This window comes from Lemur catta, chromosome Y (genome assembly GCF_020740605.2).
Source record: "Lemur catta isolate mLemCat1 chromosome Y, mLemCat1.pri, whole genome shotgun sequence".
In the NCBI taxonomy this organism is placed as follows: domain Eukaryota; kingdom Metazoa; phylum Chordata; class Mammalia; order Primates; family Lemuridae; genus Lemur; species Lemur catta.
The window spans coordinates 3,639,432-3,658,689 of record NC_059156.1 but is presented as its reverse complement, the minus strand read 5'-3'; the positions used below and the strand labels follow the sequence as shown (position 1 = coordinate 3,658,689).

Below are 19,258 nucleotides of genomic sequence, written 5' to 3'. Positions count from 1 at the left end.
GGCAGATGGACCTAAGGAGCAGAAATGTTAGACAAGCAGGGCACGGAAGGCTTCAGACAGACGGGCTTGCAGAGTTGGTGAGAGAAAGAGACACAGAGTTCAGTTGAGAGACATGTGAGTGTGGAGGCTGAGAGAAAGGAGGAAGGCAGAGAGAGGGAGAGACAGAGCGACAGTTCAATTGTGTGTGAGAGAGAGACACAGAGAGAGAGACAGAGAGAGACAAAGACGGACAGAGACAAAGAGACAGGCCAATACACATGTAGAGTCTGCATTCGTAAGGAGAGTCACACTGGAGCCCTGACTGATCCGCACCCTAAAATTACTTCCATTGCAGGAGACTTAGCATGGACTATCATGATATCTCATGGACCATATTGATAAAAAGTGAGGACACAGAGACACTGCCATGGGGTTAGGACAGGGGAAATGTTGGGCAACTACTTCCACTGACACTGAAACTTTGAGACGCCTTAGAATAGCTGAGGAGATAGGTTCCCTCATCACTCACAGCCTGTGTACTTGCAAGATCATCTTTGGTCCCCTTTCCCCAGGGTGACTCACAAGGCCAAGCAGTGGGACTGGCACCCTCAGGGGGCAGTTTCAGCTTTGCTGTCTGAGGCCTGGCCTCCCTTTACCATCCTATTGTCTGGTAGGTTGTTTCTTATTCTGGTTGTGGTGGGCCCACACTGGCTTACAGTGGGCAGCTGAAGGCCCCTACACAAACTTTCCTGTGTTCTGTGGCACCTGGCTGAATCTTTCTGCAGAGCCCTGAGAGGAGCAGAAGGAAACCACAGCAGGAGGGATGGGCCAGTCTCCATTGCTCTGGATCCAAAGACAAATCCCAGTCCCATCCACTGCACACTCCTCAGAACAGATTTCCCTTTGCCCAAAAGGAACCATCTAGACACCAGCAGGAAGGAACAGCCTGGATAGAGAGTAGGACCATCATTCTTGCTCACGGGAACCTCCACCTCCTGGCCTGAAGCAATCCTGCTGCCTCAGCTTCATGGATAGCTGGGACAATCGCGGCCCACCCCTACACCCTCTTATATATATTTAGTTTTACTAACTTATATATATTTAGTTTTAGAGAGACAGGCTCTCGGTGTTGCTCCATCTGCTCTCTAACCCATGAGGAAAGGAATCCTCCTACCTCGGCATCCAGAATGGTAGGATTACAGCCGTTAGCCAATGAGCCTGGCCCACTTCAGCTTTTCATATCACAAGGCCAAAAGCTCCGCCCTTGTTGCATCATGTTACTACCACCCATTTTGGTATTGGGTCCCATGAACAGGAGGGATCATGATGTTCAATTATGCGTACACTGGTTTCTCCTTACATAACTATCAATGAGTCTTCCTACACGTTTTTAAATATCTATGTGCTGACATCTTATTCACATGAAATTCCTATTCCCTTTACTGTTGCCTGCTAGTGCTTCCTCTGGCCTTCTGCCTATGCCTGGGCTTCCCAGCCTGTACGATGGTCACCTGCAGGCTGTAACCCCTTTTGAGAAATACAGCTCTCCTTTCCAAATTCATGAGACTTGCCATTCTTCATTAGAAAAATCTATGTATCTGTCTATCTATGTGTCTATGTAAAGGATGATACATTCACATCCTTTACATACTATATGTGAAGGGGTTAGGGTCTATGAGAGGTAAATAAACACTGATATCCAAGGAAAAAAGAATCTGTGCCTTATACCCACCAAGTTTTCCCAAAACAAATAAGGATAATGTTATCAGAGTAGGGCTCGTATAAGAAAGAAACCCAGATTCTTCAATGAGGATGAAGGGTACCAGGATTCTGAAACATCTACCTGCAAAGAAGAAAACTGAGAAAGCAAATCCCCTAAAGCAATCAAAATTTCAAAACTTTTGGAAGGGGAAAAGCTCAGTGCTACTCTGGTGAGTAGGACATAGGTTTACGAGCCAGGATCTTACAACCACATTCAAGTTAAGAGGAGGGCAGACTCTGCACACATAAGGAAGTTCACGGTTATGTCGACAGAAGAGCATACTGCCTGTAGTCAGAGCCTATGCACATGTAAGACATGTTTCTCACAGCCGGGAAGTTTCCAATCAACCTGGTGGGCGTATACATAACATTTCCTCAAACTACCTATCACCCAAGGACTTTCTCACCTGCACAGAGTATATTTTCCAGGGGAGACCACATGCAAGTCCAGAAAGCGAGTCTCAGAATATTTTTTGAAATACAGAAATTATCCCCTTTGTAGACCTTATACCAAGTAAGTTTTCTCAACACAATGGTCTAAAAGTAGAAAGCAACATCAGTGTGAGGCACCTCTGACATTTCACAGATGCATGCAAATTGAGTTTCATTGAATTTCAGCACATTAAAAACATCATTCACCATGGTCAAGTAGCATTTCTCCCAGAAGTAGAAGAATGGTTCCACACAGAGAAACCAAAGAATATGATGCATATCTGTAGCAGAATAGGGGCAAAAACTCTATGGTCATTTCAACAGATGAAGAAAGACCATTTATCGAAATTCAACATCTCTTCAAGGTAAAATCTGTCAACAAACTATGTACAGAATAACGTACCTGAAAACCATAAAAACCACTCGTGACAACTCTAGGGAAACCTCAGTGTGAATGGGGAAAAGTTGGAACATTTTGTGTAATATCTGGGAAAAGACAAGAATGGACACACGTCCCTACTTCTGTTCAACAAAACCCTGGAAGTTCTAGCCAAAGGTATTAAACAGGAGGAAAACCAAATCAAACCAAAACAAACAAAACAAAATGGAAGAAAACATAATCAAAAGGAATAAGTTAAATATTCCTTGTTTCCCTACGGTGTGCTATTTATATATAGAAAAATCTAAAACCAGTAAAAATGAAGAAACTCATTGAAGTTTTACAATTCAAAATAAGCCTGTAAAAGCAGTAGAGTTTGTAGACACTAATGGTAATCGGTCCGAAAAATAAGGCAGCAAAATAATTTCAGAAATCCATACTTAGGGATAACTCTAACCACGGAAGTGAAAAAGTGTCGACTTGATGAAAGACAACAAGAAATTGATAAATCTTTGAGGAAAGAAATGGAAAACTGTCACCAATCAGTGTAAGAATATTTCATGTTCCTTGACAGTGTTAAAATCTCAGCAGTACACAAAGTGATCCAAAGAGTCAATGCAATCTTTATCAAAATACCGGTGACATTCAAGACAGAAATACCAAATCAATAAATAGATATATTAAAACCCTAAAATTGCTTGGTAAAACAAAAAATGCCCAGAATACCTAAAGTAATTTTGAGCCAAGTGAACAAACCTGGAGACATCATTCTACCTGACTGCAAATTATACCACGAAGTTATGCTGATAAACAGCACAATACTTGAATAAAACAAAATACATGGGTAAAGAAAAAGAAGAGAGAGCCACGATATAAATGTATGCATGTACAGTCAAATAACTTTTGAGAAAGAAGCCAAGAATAGGCAAGGAATAAAATACAGTCATTTCAAAAAATGATATTGGGGAAACGTTGGAGTGTACATGCAGAAAAATAAAGGTAGATTTTCTTGCCATATAAAAAATCAGTTCAAAACAGATTAAAGATTTAAATATAAGGCCTCAGACTGTAAAAATACTGAAAGGAATCATAAGGGACAATTTCCATGATGTAGCTCATGACAATTACTGTCTTCATATGATCTCAAAACAACGGTAAACAAAAGTAAAGAAACACAATGGGTTTATATCAAACCAAATGACTTCTGTACAGCACAGGAAACAAAAACTGAGAAAAGAGACGTTTCGGAGAACGGCAGAAATTCTTTTCATTCCATATAGATGTAAAAGGGCTTAATGCTTTACCGTAAGTAAGGAATTAATCTGAATAGCAAGAAAAGAGCCTCATTAAAAAATGGGCAAAAGGCCTAAATAAGCATTGCTCGAACTGACACACACATATGGCCAATAGATATATTTAAAATGTTCAATGCCACTAACTATTACGGAAAAACAAATCCAAACCGCGATGAGGTTTTGACCTCACTCTTGTAAGACTGTCTATCAACAGAAAAACGAAAGATAAGGGGTGGTGAGGAAGTAGAGAAATGCATGTAACACTTGCCTAATGTTGGGGGAAACGTAGATTAGATCTGCCATTATGAAAAACAGTATGGAAGTCCCCAAAAACCCTAAAAATAGGAGGAAAAATACCCTGCAAGATCCATCAATCATATTAAGGGTGAGTGTATCGACGGTAAATGACATCAGTTTGTCAAAGAAATACCTGTCCTCCCGTGTTTGTACCTGTGCTATTCACATTTTACTATTGCCGACATATCAGCGTATGCTAGCTTACTTCCACATTGAACCATTCCGTTTCGGAATGCAGAAAAGAAATTGTGGTACATGTACAAAGTGGAATACACATAGCCATTATAAAGAAAGGGCGGGAGCACTGGAAGACAATGTCCCATTCTCACCCTGTGGAATGTAATTCTTTTTTAAATATAAAAGCAAAAGAAGAAAATTCTTTAACAACAGTTCTTTTCTCTGAATATCTGACATCCATTCAATTCTCCTATCCCACAGGTGAGGCCGTAACACCATTATTTGTCCTATTTCCATACATTGTTTGTTTATTTTACCCCTCTCTTCTCTATACTTGATAACTGAGGACACGGATTTTTTTCCTTCTTATCACACGATGATGAACACAAATCTAAGTTGTTTGTGTTTTTTTAGTAAAATATTATGAAGAAATTGTGAATACACAATGATTGTTAAACGAATAATCAGAGAACATACTAGGGAGAAATTATACTCAATTCCTTTCATCATTGCTTTAGAAAACAGAAATCAATCAACCTTTGCTCCCTCGTAGGAAGTTCCATGGTACCTTCCTTCAAAAGTTCTCATTGTCCTGTGGGAACCACAGTTATTACTAAGTAAAAGTAAGCCTATATTTTTATATATTGATTGGGTTAGCGATTTGCAGTAACAGTACAGTTATTCTTTTTTTACAATTATATCAGTATTAGATATGACTTACAATAAAGGATTTTTTTATGCCTTACCAAAAGTCATTTCCCAAATAATCTCAAAGGAGTTACAACATTTTGATCCAGGATTGGGTAAAATGGACAAATTCAGGTACATAACTGCTCAGAGAAGCAAGCTAAATTTAGTCAGATAGATGACAACAGACTCAATTCTATAGAAAAACACGGTGTGTCAAAGACTGGCATGGTACAGAGATATGAGTCTGCAAATTGACACAGGCAGGGCAAAAGCATCAGAAGGACAAGGGCACAGGGACAGACAGGGACGGAGACAAACTCACACACACAGAGAAAGAATTATGGGCACATAACAAACATGATTTTCATTTGAAACAGAGCACACCTCCAAGACTCTGACAATGAGAAACAACAAGTATGATTCCGTGATATTCAGGCAGAATGCTCACAGATTCGTCAGGTGACACTGTACTTTGTGGCCCCTAGGCACTGATAATCAGTGAAAGAAAAAGTTAGGAAACTTGTGTAACTTTCTATAATAAGAGCCCCACATCAGTGCTCATGTGACTGTACTAATAGGGCGGAGGTACACCTAAACCTTGAGGAAGAAACTCAGTAAGCTGCAATCACTAGTGTGGACAAGGAGGCCAACCCACCAGATACCGGCATTCAAGTCAAGAGGAGACACCTAATGATTTTGCTACCTTCTGCATGACAGGTTTGTCCCCACTTCATTCCACGACTGGGCAGACTGGTAAAGAGCCCTGCCATTTAATCTTCTTAGCAAAATCTATTTATCACCATGCCAATCTGCTAAGCTCCAACTCAGATGTCCGCATTGCAGTTTACAAGAGAAGGGAATGTACTCATAATGGTGTTCCTTATTGTGTCTTTACCTAATATAGGGTTTTATATAGGTAAGTCCTCCGAAATTTCCTGGTTTACAGTTCCTGGAGGACCACACAACTTGCCTTCCCATTTCCATCTAGGGTGATTAGAGCAGTCTCCTTTAACCAGTGCAATAGTATAAGAGGTTTCACTATGTGGGAGCTGTAAAGGTCCCCGCAGGTTGGGGTCAAGTTTTGAAGAACTCATTGCTCAGCATCTGTGCGTCATGGAGACAGTAGCCAGAGCATGGCCAAGGCTCCCTCTTGAGAGCCTCAGGTGACCAAACCCAAGCAGCAGCAAGGCGAGTTAGATTTTAATATCTAAAAGCTGATATCTATGAGAAGGTTTTCCATGCAGATTGCAGGTAGAAAATATACACGTGAACTCTGCCAAACACTCATCCCTGAAAGACCATAGGTCTTCTCACAAAAGCTATGGGCCAGGGAGTTAGTTCATGTTGGCCAAGAATGTGTAACTACAGTATTAGTGTGTTACCGGCAATGGGGCCCACGTTGGAAATGATTTATCTGGGAATAAGTACAGATTTTCTGGGTTAAACCCTGAAATGTCCCTTCATCTCTGGCAGTCAATCCCTTGTTCTGTGCGGAGACGCACTTATTTCTGGAAGCAGCTACCCACTGGGGAAGGAGCACCCTGAGTTTTGTCATTCTGGGTGGGGCTTGTAACTCATGCTCTGCAGGCAACCCCAGTTCTTTCCCTTTTCACTACTTAACCACACACGTGGCCTGTGGAAAAGGCCACAAACGTGGACCCCTCAGGTTATAGAAGCAGTGTGCAGCGTGTTTCACAGAGATGTCCTTGTTGCAGTTTACATGAGAAAGTAATGTACTCATGATGGTGTTACTTGTTAAGTTGTTGAGTCTTCACCTAACATAGAGTCTCATGGAAAAGACTAATCCATCCCAGAATAGGAACACTGACAGTAGCATCTGCAGAAAGGCAGCACGCATGTGGATCACCTGGCGTTGTGTAAGAATGACTCCACCCATCTGTTTCCCTCAGCTCTGGCTGTTTGCATTTTTTACCCACACTGAGTCACTTGGAAACAAAGACTTTCTCATGAGGTCATGCGTATGAGGAATGTGGTTGATCAAGCCTTTGTTTTGTTTTATTTAGGCACCCCTGCCAGAACGAGAAAGTCGTATGCTTCCTATCCTCCCCTGTACCTCTGTGTTCTTTCCCAGAACCCCACCCTATGCTCATTTCTTACAACATTGCTGGCAAACCTGGTCCTGTGAGGTTCATTGTTCCAGCAAAGAGCCATGCATTCATCTAATGAGGACAATTAATTCAACTGTGAAACCAACATTAAAATATCCATCATCTTGTCTTGTCCTCCTGTGTCTTGTAATATGCAAGCGTAAGGATCACTGGAGGTACCTTATAAAACCAAATTGAGCACTGAATTATTTCGGGTCCCTGACCACTAGCCACTGTCATCAAACTACCCTCCTTTTCTCTGAATACAAGTAAGTCGCCAACTTAGCTAGCTTCTCTTCTCTTCCTCCCCAATACCTGCCCTGTAGCACAAATTCTGACCTCAAATGGAAATCCCAAAAATGACACATCCCCCCTCTTACATCATAGGCCTTGATCCTCTTGGGTAAACTCTAACGCAGAATACATAGATAGATACATACGTATATGTAATTACAGATACAGAGAGAGCTTGATGCATACAGATACATAGACATAGACATATTTTTAACTCACCCCATTCAGTACATTAGCAAACACTCAGACACACATTCACACACTAGACAGTGTTTATTTTTTCTCCCTCAGTACACTCCAAATTCATCCAGATGTCTTGCTGTCTGCAGTTGTCACCACCTGATCTGATTATCCTTTATTTTCTCTGACTTTGATCATATGGAGTAGTCATCTCTTGCAGCTCGAGTAGCTTTGGGGGGTTGGGCTCTCATAGTTTAGGCAAATTTCTGGCTCCACCATATTCAACTCCAAACTGTAAAGTGTCCTAAAACACACATAAAAATGCCTTTCCTCTGAAAAATACCAAAAGTTCCTCTAATTTCTCAATTCCCTGACCAAGGTGCTCTCTTTCCCTACTGTGACCTCTTCAATTGCCTTCTAACCTTGTTTAACAAGTGCTGCCGATAATCCCCGCCCCATCCCTGCTATTCTCTGTGTGTCTCCAATAAGCTTAGATTAGACATAAGGAAATTTTTAAAAAACCAGAAATTTGGTGGTAAAACATGGGAAAAGATGGTATCCATATCTACAGCCATTGTGGAATGTGTAAGAGAAAAAAATATGTAAGATTGACCCCTTAAGGGAGAAGAAGGACAACCAAGGGTAGGGTTGACTGTAATAGAAGGCAGTTCTAAGAAGTGAAGTTAGTGATTCTGCCTTGCTTCTGTCTGTGTGACTCTGGACATTCACTATGCTTCTATGGGCTTAAGATTCCCCAGTTATCAGCTGGTTTGCATTGCAGTCCCTAATGTTCCTGTTTGACCTAAGGCCCTGGACGACCTGGGTTCTGTTCACTTCCTGTCTTCCTCTGAGCCTTAATTTTTACCTTTGGGACATGAATGCCCAGGTCCCAGACAACATGCATTTGAACCCTCACTTCCTCAGTGTCTCACCTGTCCTCTGTTTCTTCCGCAGGCGCCTTCATTCTTGTATAGTAGCACAAGGGAGTGAGACACAGGTCTTCAGTGATGAGCTATTAGGGAAATCAGAACAGGTCAGGCAAGGGTTTGGGCAAGTGTCACAAGCAGCTGGCAAACCCACTTAGGCCATGTAAGACATTCCCCAGGAAGGTCCCACCTCAGCAATCGTGTAAGAGTCGGTAAAGTTGTGGTCAGAAAACCAGTTGAAGAAGTTAAGACTGCTGTTCTGGTGTGCGTGGCTGTGGGCCTCATGCTCATAATCCTGATACCACTGAACTGGAGAGGAATGAGGTGCTCTGAATTCTGTAGGAAAATGGGCATGTAGGAAGGAGCTAGGGCACATGGGCACTGATGTACCCACCATCCTCACGACCCATCCAGAGAGTCACATCTTACCAGTAATGTTAACGAGATATTCCTTGGTAACCACTTTTTTCCGGAAGTAGGTTTTGTTCCCGAAGAACAGCAAGATCCTGTAGCAGCTTTTGGGATGCTTGATTTCCTCCACCTGCCAGCCGGAAAGGGAAAGTGAGGACAGCTTAATTCTCTAATCAGGTGACCTTCTCTTTCTTGCCTGTAAGAATTAATTATCTTCCTCGCCATTCCCCTCTAAACCCACCAACCTACGTTTCCCAGGCCTGACCCCCAAATGGATCATGTAGCTAACCATGTCCTCCTCTCGGACACTGACCAGGATCGACATCTGGGGCTGTTTCACAAACTGCATGAGGTCAAGGATCCTTCATATGCTGAGAAGGGAAGGCCACAAAAAACAGAGCACTTCTGGAAAGAATACAGCCGGGTAGGGCATATCTCACACACCTGCTACCAAACCTCCCTTTCCCCTTTTCCTTCTCCTGCATTAAGGCCGTTAGGTGGAAATCTCATTCCCATGCCAAGAAGAGACTACCACTACTGAGGAACAGAAGGGCTACTTCTTGTGAGTTCATGCTCTCTTCTGTTTCTGTCCCAGGCATGGCAGAATCATTCTATATTATGTATGAACACTGTCCCTGTTCTGACTGATGCAGGTGAACATTCAGGCCTCCTTCCCTGTAGCATTATTCTGAGGGAAACTGCTGCTATTTGCAACTACTTCGTGGTAGGCACCATTATGATTCAAACCTCTGCCTATCACCCCAATAGTGCATTTGTGCCACATACATGGGAAAAGTTGTGGCTCACATCCTGTGTTCTTTCATTGAGACAGGGTCACGCTCTACGCCCAGACTGGAGTGCCTTGGCCTCATCATACCTCGCTGTGCCCTCCAAATCCAGCCTAAACAGGTGCTGCTGCTTCAGCCTCCTGAGTACCTGGGACTACAGATAGGTGACACAATGCCACCTTTGTGTGTGTGTGTATATATATATAAATATATATACATATATATTTGGAACAGGGTCTTCTCTTGGTCTCTAATTGATCGCCTCCAGTAATCCTCCCTTCTCAGCCTTGCAAAGTGTCACCAACTTTATAGATGACATTTTCATTAGCATGACTTAACACTTTGCCTAGCACACGTCTCTACAGCACGATCTAGACCAACAATCAAAAGGATAGGGCTTTGGCCCAGAAGCCAGATTGTCCCGGATGATGGACATCCTGTGGTCAAGGTGAGCCTGCCACCTTTGCAACACCCTGCACATCAGCCGAGCGTGGGCCTTGCTGGCTTGGCTAGTCACTGGCTCCAGATCTAACTGAAGAGCTTCCAGGGCCTCCAGTGTGGTCTGGGACATCCTGGGGCAGCTCCCTGCCTCTGCCTGCTTGTTCTTATCCTCCTCTTTCTCCTGCACTTCCTCCACCGGCTCTTTCTCCACACATGCCCCACGCTGCTCTTCTTCCAGTTGTCTTCCTGCTGGCTTGGCCTGGGAGTCACCCCTACAGGGTGATTGTCCAACCGCTGCCAATCAGAGAGAGGGTGGAAGGGGTCCCACTGGGTGCTCCCTCCCTCGTCCTCAGGCCCGCAGCTACCCACCCTCCTGGGCACTTGAGCCTGGTTCTGCCAGGAGCAGCTGTAGGTGCCCGAGCTTCTCTTGTAAGCAGTGTTAAAAGTGCATATCTGCTCCGTTGCTCTTGGTTGCTTCCCTGTATATTAGGTGACATGGGGCCACTAGAACACAGAAAACCCTCAAGGGTATGTGTCGTGCACGAGAGATGGCACGTGATATCCCACAAGGAGACAACAAGGGGAGGGAACCGGCTGGTGCTGTGGGGGTGGGTGGCAGCTGCCCGAAGCCAGGCTACAGCAGGAGACCTGGGCCCAGAGCAGACAGCACCGCCGCCACAACTGGCCCATGTCCCGGACCATACAGACCATATTCACAGGTCTCCTGCCCGATGACAGCCCTTTCTTTCCCAGGACAACAGAAGACCACACTGGCCTGCACTCTTGGCCTATGGGAGACAGCAGGACAGAATGCTTGGTTCCAGTGTGCAGCTCGGTCCTGGGAAGAGAAAGCTGCCAGACGCAGGTGGCTGTCTACTAATCGGTAGGAATATGGTTGGAGGGACTTGGCATGAGTCTCCACGTGGGCTGGCTTTGAGGAAGTCCAGGGCCTTGTGAGTGTCACAGAAACATAACACAGCTGCTGCCAGCTGTGCCCTGTAGCAAATATCCTCGGGACTCTGTCTGCAGTTGTTGACCCTGGGCCAGGTCAATAGGGAGCTTGATGATTCCCAGGGTGGAGACCCAGTAAACCCCATGGTGTCCTGCCAGTCCAGGAACCAGTGCTTACAACACAGGGGAGCTCAGGCTGCAACTTCCAGCCAGGTCCCAGATGTTGGTGCATCGGGATCATGTCCAGCACCCCCCACAGTGGCACTTGGGCTAGTGAATGAGCTGAGGGCCAGTGTCAGAGGCAGAGCAAGGGACAGAACTGGAATAGAAAGACAGAGAGAAGGGAGAGCGAGGAGACTGAGGGAAAGAGTGGACACAGGTGGAAAGGACACAGAATGAGGAAGTGGCATTGGCCCTGTGAGCAGGCTAGATCAGACTCTTCCTGAAGCTTGCTTTCAAAATGATGGCAGGAACGCAAGGAGGAGGGGTGGCGTCCACACTGCAGGCTTCCCAGCTGCCCACCCCACGCAGCACAGCTGAAAGGACTTCTTTATGCCCAGAACACCACAGGTAATTTAAGTGGGTCCTTCCACATTCTTTCCTGCAAACACCTGTGTCCCACTCTGCCCCCAACCTGTCAGGCTTTCAGCACAGGCTTTGTCCATCCATATCAGAAATCATTCTCACCCGCAATATTTTCAGATGGAGTTCAAGGGAGGAAGAAAAAACTGAGACGTGCTAAGGGGTAAGTATTACGATATGATAATGCAGTCACCGTATCATAACCTCACTAAAATTTCTCCTATCTCTACTCTTTGGGAGAAGGTTCCATCTCCCATGGGGAAGGTGCCTGCCACGTGCACTGGAGTGGGAGGACATTTCTGTGAGGGATGTTCCCTTTGTGCATAGGTGAGTTTTGCAGGTCCATGCAGGAAGCCTGTCTTGCAGATCTCCTCCTCCTCCTCCTTACCCCGGCATGGAGGCCTGTTACCTCAGAGAGGGAAAGAGTCTACCAAGGACAGTTGTACTCACGACATGTTTGGTGACTGAGGTTCCTGGCGTGGCATCTCCCGACCTGGTGGTACAGCGCATGTGCAGCCCTGTGTCTGCTGGCTCCCTCGTGTTCGACAGCAGCCCATGGCTGTCCTCAGTGGCAAACCTGAGCTTCCGCGTGCCAGGGTGGTGAGGTGGAAGGTACCCTGCCAGCCAGGATAGATGCTCAAAGAAAAGCTCCATGCCCCTACTTGTGTAATGTCCCTACCCCTCTGCTCTGTCCACATTTCTCTCCTATGTGAACAACTGCAGATTAGGCACTCATCACACCTTCCTTTCCTTACACATCCATCTGCTCCCAGGACACCTCACTGGCCACAGCACTGTTTCCTGGCCTGTGAACATGTGATGATGCTCTGTCTTTGTGAAGCCATTCACAGGCGTTCAACCCCATGTGACCATCCCCTGGACATGTCCTGCTGTGCCTCTGTGATGGTGTAGCCCATATCCTAAACATAAGCCTTTCTCTACCTAGCAAGCTGGAGAGGGCCAAAAGAACCAGATCCCTCTGTAGAGGGCACCCTTTGATCCAGGGAAAACACAAGAATACCTTGTCTTGGTAAATATCTCTCACGGTTCTTGAGGTTAGGGCAGCACTGTGGTGAGTGTAAAGCAGAGGTTATTTAAAATTCGAGGACATTTCTGGTGAATCTCCTCCTGTCTTCGTTAGAATTCACAGAGGAATCCCGCAGACGATTCGAACTTGGCTTTTCCAATTAGCTCCTCTCCTTCCTGTTCCTGAAAACAGAAAATTCTCACATTGCTCCCAGAACAATCATGTCACTCCATCCAGAGTGGATCGCTGCATGACTGCTGCCTCTGGTATTCCTGGCAGAGACTTGCCATATTTCAGTCGTCGAGGGGTGTCTTGGTGTGCCATGCACCAAAGCAAATTGTCCCTACTGCTTAACCAGCCAGAAAGTACAAACACCAACAAACAGCTGCCTTAGTTCACATGAAAGTGTTTCACTCCGTGGTAATGGGAGGATGACACAGAGAAGGCAAGGTGAACAGTGAGAGTGAAAAAACCAATAACAGCCCACGTCACATGAGACCACTGACAGGGATATGGACAGAAAGAGCAGAAATGTTACACATGCAGGGCATGGAAGACTTCAGACAGATGGGCTTCCCGAGTTGCTCAGAGAAAGAGATACAAAATTTAAGGGGCAGACTTGTGAGAGTGGAGGCTGAAGGAAACGACGTACACACCCACACACACGCACAGAGACAGAGAGAGAGTGAGAGAGGCCAATACAAATTCACAGTGTGCATTCATAAGCAGAGTTACACTTGGGCCCTGACTAACCCTCACCAGGAAAATACTTCCATTCAAGCAAACTGAGCACAAAGTGTCATGATACCATGTGCACCTTATTAGTGTGGAATCAGGACCCAGACGCTCTGCCATGGGGTCAGGACAGGGACACAGCTGGGCGACTACTTGCATTCAGAGCAAAACGAATGTTTTCACCCCTTAAAATGGCTGTGGAGACAGGACCATTCCTGCCTCCCACCATGCAGCCCAGGAAGAACATGTGTGGGCCCCTTTCCCTGGGGTGATTCACGGGAGCAAGCTGTGGGACCGGAACCTTCAGAGGGCAGTTTCAGCTTTGCTGTTGAGGTCAGGCCTCTCTTCACCACCTCCACCACCTGGCAGGCAGTGTGGAAGTCTATTTGTTGTGGGCCTGCACTGGCATTTGCTGGGCAGCTGAAGGCCCCTGCACAGGCTTTCCTGTGTTCTGTGGCACCTGGCTCGATCCTGCTGTGGAGCCCTGAGAGGAGCAGAAGGAAACCCACAGGAGCAGGGAGGGGCCAGTCTCCGTTGCTCCGGGGCAAACCCAAATCCCAGTCCCACTCACCGCACACTCCTCAGCACACAGTTGCCTTTCCCCAAATGAACCCATCCTAGACACCGACAGGCATGAGAAGCCAGGGTCCTTCAAGGGTAACTCCACAGAGCATAGCAGATCTGTGCCGATGCCCACCCTGTCTGCAAGGGTGTGGATGTGCACGATGCAGAGGTCAGAGCTGGTCTGGGCTCCCTGTCTAGAGCCTCAGGCACCTGCCGTGCGTGGCTGGCTCAAACCCAGCGGTCAGGTCTCAGGCCAAAAGCCCCCCAAAATGCAGGAAGTTTCTGGACTTCTTTGCAGGAGAGTAGAATAATCGCACATGTGTCTGTCAGTCCCTCACTCTGAAAATACCTGCTGGGCCCCCAAAGAGAGCATAAGAAGCCAGAAAGTGTGGGGAGAAGGGGGCAGGCAGGTGTACACGGGAGAAGTTCAGCCTGCTGCCTGGCCAGGGAGATGCCTGTCTTACACGAGGGCCACAGACACACCTGGGGCACCCCTTGGGATCACCCCTAGCCATCTGTGGCACAGTTACTCCCTCACCTTGTCGCCAGGTTCCAGGACTTCCCTAGAAGTGGCTCCCTCTTACAGATGAGCCCCGGGGGACCTGGATATGGCCAGGGTGAGGTTTGAAGCCTCGGTCCCTGTCCCTTCTGTGTAATAGCAGGAACTCCCAGGATGGCATCCTCTGGGCAAGACAATCCCAGGGGGCACACAGCTTGCTCATGCCTCACACCTCTGTCTGCTCAGTCCCTACCTCCTCCTGTCTCTATGTGGGTGTCAGGGTATAACTCCAGAAATAAAAAGGATGCTCAGGGGTCTATGGAATTGCCAGGGCATGTGCCTCTTCCTCGTTATGGCCCTGGGCCCTACAGGAAGCGGGAGAGAGCCAGTGATCCTTGGGACACCACAGCGCGGCCACATGCCCCGTCACCCTCCAGCCCTGCCTCCATGCACCTCCCACCGGCACGTCCAGCACCTTTGCTGGGAACGCTCCTCCCGGGGGCTTGGACTGGGCACCCTGAGGGCAGTGCGCATGCATGTTCCTGCCAGGACAAGTGGGTCACGAGAAGTCCTCAGGGGAATGTTGCCCTGTTTTCTTCCCCTCAGCCCCTGTGACCATTCCAGGGAGGGTCCTGGGGGAATCTTCCACATGCCTATGGAAGACTAGAAAGGAGGTGTTGCCAGCCACACAGGCACCTGTCACCAGGCCTTGACTGCCACATGCCCTCGTGTTACATCTCCCAGCTGATCAGTGCTTACCCCTGCCCACGCCAGAGTAGGGAGAAGGCCAGCCTCCCTGCCAAGTCTGTGCCTGTCGTGTCCAGGGCTTCCTCCTCTTTCAGGGGCAGCCCACTGAAACACACAGGGACTCACATGGAATTCAAGGGCACCCCTCCCAGGTCCCATTTACTCACAGCCTCCTCCCAGTTTCCCAGGGAAGCACTCAGGGACACAACGGAAATTGATAAGAGTTTATTGCCATGTAAGGGCCACTGCACATGTAGGGCATCTCTGTATCCTACAGCAGCCGTCCGTTCCTGTGGAGTCTTCCTCCTGGGACAACCAAGTAGACTATTAAAGTCTCTGAGTAGCAGAAGCTCCCCAGGTTTCCAACGCTAACATCTAAAAAGCTGTGTGTAAAGCACAGGGATCACACACAGACACAAACAAATACACAGACACGCACGCACACCCATTCATGTAAACACATTCTCACATATTTGAACACACACACAATATACACATACACACTGGCACAGGTTCAAAGGAGAGTAGGTGTCTCTGAAGACAAGGGGAGCCCACAGCTGTTGGTTCCCATATTCGTTCCCCAGGACTCACTATGCCTTGCCATTCTGTGATCCCTTCAAGTCTGCATCCCATGGGCCCCCAGTGTGTTTCCCAGTTTCCCAGACAATGGCCCATGCCGTCTGCACGGGCTGCAGTGCAGGTGTGGGCATCGAGGAGAAATTCCGGAGGAGGCTTGGATTTTCAACTCAGACACTGACAGAGGGGCATCACCATGGGCAGCAACATGTAGACATCTGCCTGCTGGCTCAGAGGGACGGAGGCCCCACTGTGTGGTTGCTACCAGGCCTCAGGGTGGGGTGGATGCCATGGCATGACAGTTCAGAGAAACACAGTTTCCAGTTACTCCTGGCTTCCTCTGGGGGTCTTGCAGCTTGAGGTACCCCAATCCTGACCTGTTGTCTTCTCAGTTCCCCACTGCCAGCTTCTCTCCCACCTCCCTGTGACTTGGGTTTGCTCACTGCTCTCACTCTGACTCTCAGCATTTCTACAACTTCCCAGGTAACCGAGAAGCAAGGGTTTGGCCCATACTTTGCTCTACTCACCTGGCGCCCTCTGTGTTTCTTCACACCAGGTCTTCATCCCTGGGGTAGTAGTGCAAGGGAGTGAGCCACAGGTCCTCGCTGATGATCTGGCAGGGCAACAGGGACAGGTCCACCCAAGGATCAAACCCACATCACCAGAACCCGAGAAACCCACGGAGGTGACCTCAGAAGACGTGCACAGGAGCCCCACCTCAGCAATCCGGTTAGAGCCCGGGCAGTTGTGTTCGCACAACCAGCTGAAGAAGCTTACATCGGTGGAGTCCTGCTCCCTGAATGGGGCTTCACCCTCATAATCCCAGAACCACTCAATGGCAGAGGAACGAGATGCCCGGTAACCTAAAGAAACAAACAAAGAAACAAAAAAAACCCAAAACTTAGGGAAGTGTCCTCGTGCGGCCTACACCCCCTCAATGCCCCTCCCCCACCACCCAGGCAGGCATGTCCCACCAGTGATATCAAGGTGATACTCCTTGACGATCACTTGATTCCGGAAGTAGGGGTTGGGAAGGAAGAAAAACTTCATCCTACAGCGGTAATTCTCCAGGCTTACTTCCTCCACCTGCCAGGGAAAAAGAGGGTGAAGGAGGAGGAGTCTGTGCTGAGGGGGTCTCCTTGATGTTTGTATGAGTCCTTTACCATTGCCAGCTCTGCCACTCAAGCTGTCCCCATCCTGTCCCACTGACCCTCCCCAGCCAGACTCCGTCCCCCAGGCCTGACCTCCAGATTGATCATGTAGCTCAGCACGTCTTTGTCTTGCTCCGTGATCACAGCTGACAGCTGGGGATGGTACACAATCTGCCTGAGGTCAAGGAGCCTTTCCACACTAGGGAAAGAGGCCAGGAGCCATGCAGCATGTCTGGAGAGCATGGAGAACGAGGGAGGGTGGGGGCACAGAAGCCCCCAGAGCCCCACACTTACAGCCCTCCCATGGCCTTCCTCAGCCCCTGCCTGGCCCCAGACATGCTCAGGACTAGGGTTTTCCTGGGCGTGGGTAAGTCTGAGAATCCTGCACAGAGTCAGGGAGGGCTGTTTCCTGAGGCCCTCTGAGCCCCAGGTGGCCCTCGTGTGCTGGCCGCAGGACACACACTGCTGACGTCTGCATGGGCTCTGTCCTCTCCTCACGCCCTCTGTCAACTTGGGCTCCTCCCTACGTGTGGGCGTGTGCCTTGAAGGTACCACTGTGAGCGTGAGGGGAAGCTGCCTGTGTCGGTGCCCAGGAGGGCACGTGTGCCCTGTGCCCCAGACATATGCCAGGGAGAAATGCACAAGACAAATGGAAAGCAATCTTTGCGTCTGGTGCTTTACAGAGTACAGTAGGTTTCTTAAGGTGAGCCCCAGATTTTCACCACATCCTGTGGAGGCTGATTGCTAGCTGCAGCGAGTCACAGTGGATCTCCATGGCTGCAAAAGCTATGTGGACTCCCAGCTCTCTGGGGTGTTCCTCAGTTACCTGTCCTTCAAAGTTCTGCTCTGTGGCAAAGGCTTCTTTTGACATTTCCCCCCATTTTGGGGAATCCTGTTTTGCTGCTCGTCCCGACCATGTGTTCCCACACTTCCTACAGGCTCACAGGATCCCCCCACAGCGGGTGCTGACATTGGCATGAGGGAGGCCTGGGGGTCCGGCCCCACTGCCGCTCTCCCTCTTCTGCCTTTTGCAGACCCCTTCCCCTCCTGCGTGGCTCCCTGCATGCTCTTTACCCATCCCCCTAGGTGGCCACCTGCTGATTCCGAAGCGGTAAGGATACAGCTCTGGCCCAGAAGCCAGGGATGGCCTGGATGATGGCCCTCCTGCGCTCAAGGTAAGCCTTCTGCCGCTGACGGAGCTTGAGCTTCAGCCGAGCGAAGACCCTGCTGTCTGCAGCATTCGCGGTGCTCAGCTCCAACTCCAGCAACTCCAGCGCCTCCAGCGGGGAACTTGAAGCCGAGACGCAGCGCCCGGCCTGCGCCTGACTACTGTCCTCATCTTCATTATCCTCCTTGTCATCGTCATTGTCGTCTTCTTCCTCTTCTGCCACCACCTCCACGGCCTCCAATATGTCCTCCACCACCAGAACCTCCTCCTCCCCTGTGGGCTCCGCCAGGGTCACACATTCCGGCAGACCCCCCACGCTGAGCACAACGCCCCCCTCGGTCGTCCCACAGACCGACAGCTGCACCGCCCAGCCCACCGCACGGGCCCCACAGGCCCCCGGGGCCGGCTCCCCGGGAGGGCCCTGGGCCTCAGCCTCCTGAAGGGCCCTGCCCAGACCTGGGCCGTGCCAGGCTTCCCGGGGAGGCTCGCTGGCCCCGGGCCCCGTCTCACCCGCCATGTGGCCCTGGTGCTGATTAGCGTCAGCTGCGACGGAAGGGCAGGCAGGCAGGTCCCAGAGCGGACTGGCAGAACCCAGCGGCTGCAGGCCCACGCTAGGCCTGAGAGACGCCTGGAGCGCACACGGCCCGGCCCTGGCTGGAGCCCCCTCGCGGGCCTATAGTCAGCACGCACGCGCACGCCGGCCTTTGTGCCGTCAGGCTGCCGGATTGGTCGGAAGCTCCCGGATCCACCCGCGGCTTGCCTGTCTCTCACTGCCGCCAATCGGTGGGAGGATGGAGGCCTTCAAGCTGGCTGGTCCCGCCCCTCCACCCGCCTGTGAGCCATCCCGCAGGGCACGCCTCGCTTTGGGGCCGAAGCTGTGGCCTTGGGGCTGCCGACTCAGCATGCGCCCTGGGCCTCTGAGTCCCAACATACCCGAGCACCTTGCGGCCGGCATGGGGCGTTGTCAGCTGCAGTGCAGGCCTCTGCTGTCTGCTTTTCGGGAGAGTGGAAAGTGCACGTCTGCTCCCTTTCCACCTGGTCGCATCCCTGGGAATGCTAAGCAACTCACTGGGGGGGTTGGGAGCTGCCCTCCGCACAGA

General features: G+C 49.1%; 2 protein-coding genes and 1 long non-coding RNA gene across 5 annotated transcripts in view; all 3 read right to left on the bottom strand.

Annotated features, from left to right (window-relative positions):
• LOC123629050 (F-box-like/WD repeat-containing protein TBL1X) overlaps positions 1-19,258 on the bottom strand; it is a 1,209,717-nt gene that overhangs the window by 349,712 nt on the left and 840,747 nt on the right. The gene's annotated exons all lie outside the window — the stretch shown is intronic.
• On the bottom strand, positions 8,558-8,963 carry LOC123629077. Its single transcript, XR_006731897.1, has 3 exons — positions 8,948-8,963; positions 8,709-8,854; positions 8,558-8,604 (listed from the first exon to the last, which is right to left on the bottom strand). It is a non-coding gene; the product is annotated as an uncharacterized LOC123629077 (long non-coding RNA).
• LOC123629059 (testis-specific Y-encoded protein 1-like) lies at positions 15,474-17,441 on the bottom strand. Of its 2 annotated transcripts, none has more exons than XM_045539000.1 (5): positions 17,084-17,441; positions 16,814-16,925; positions 16,557-16,702; positions 16,367-16,452; positions 15,474-15,569 (listed from the first exon to the last, which is right to left on the bottom strand). In XM_045539000.1, exons 1-4 carry the CDS (start codon positions 17,231-17,233, stop codon positions 16,387-16,389), a joined length of 474 nt encoding a protein of 157 aa, XP_045394956.1. In that variant the 5' UTR covers positions 17,234-17,441; the 3' UTR covers positions 15,474-15,569; positions 16,367-16,386. The 2 variants fall into 2 exon arrangements, with proteins under 2 accessions (XP_045394956.1, XP_045394958.1); XM_045539002.1 differs by having other exon boundaries at positions 16,617-16,702.

What these genes read in the sequence shown, in the direction of transcription:
- LOC123629059 (XM_045539000.1), bottom strand. Translation starts at nt 17,233, where the DNA reads ATGCTCTCCAGACATGCTGCATGGCTCCTGGCCTCTTTCCCTAGTGTG. An exon ending in GCTACATGATCAATCTGGAG is followed by an intron (nt 16,926 to 17,083) that starts GTCAGGCCTGGG and finishes TTTCCCTGGCAG; the next exon opens with GTGGAGGAAGTAAGCCTGGA. An exon ending in GTATCACCTTGATATCACTG is followed by an intron (nt 16,703 to 16,813) that starts GTGGGACATGCC and finishes TTGTTTCTTTAG; the next exon opens with GTTACCGGGCATCTCGTTCC.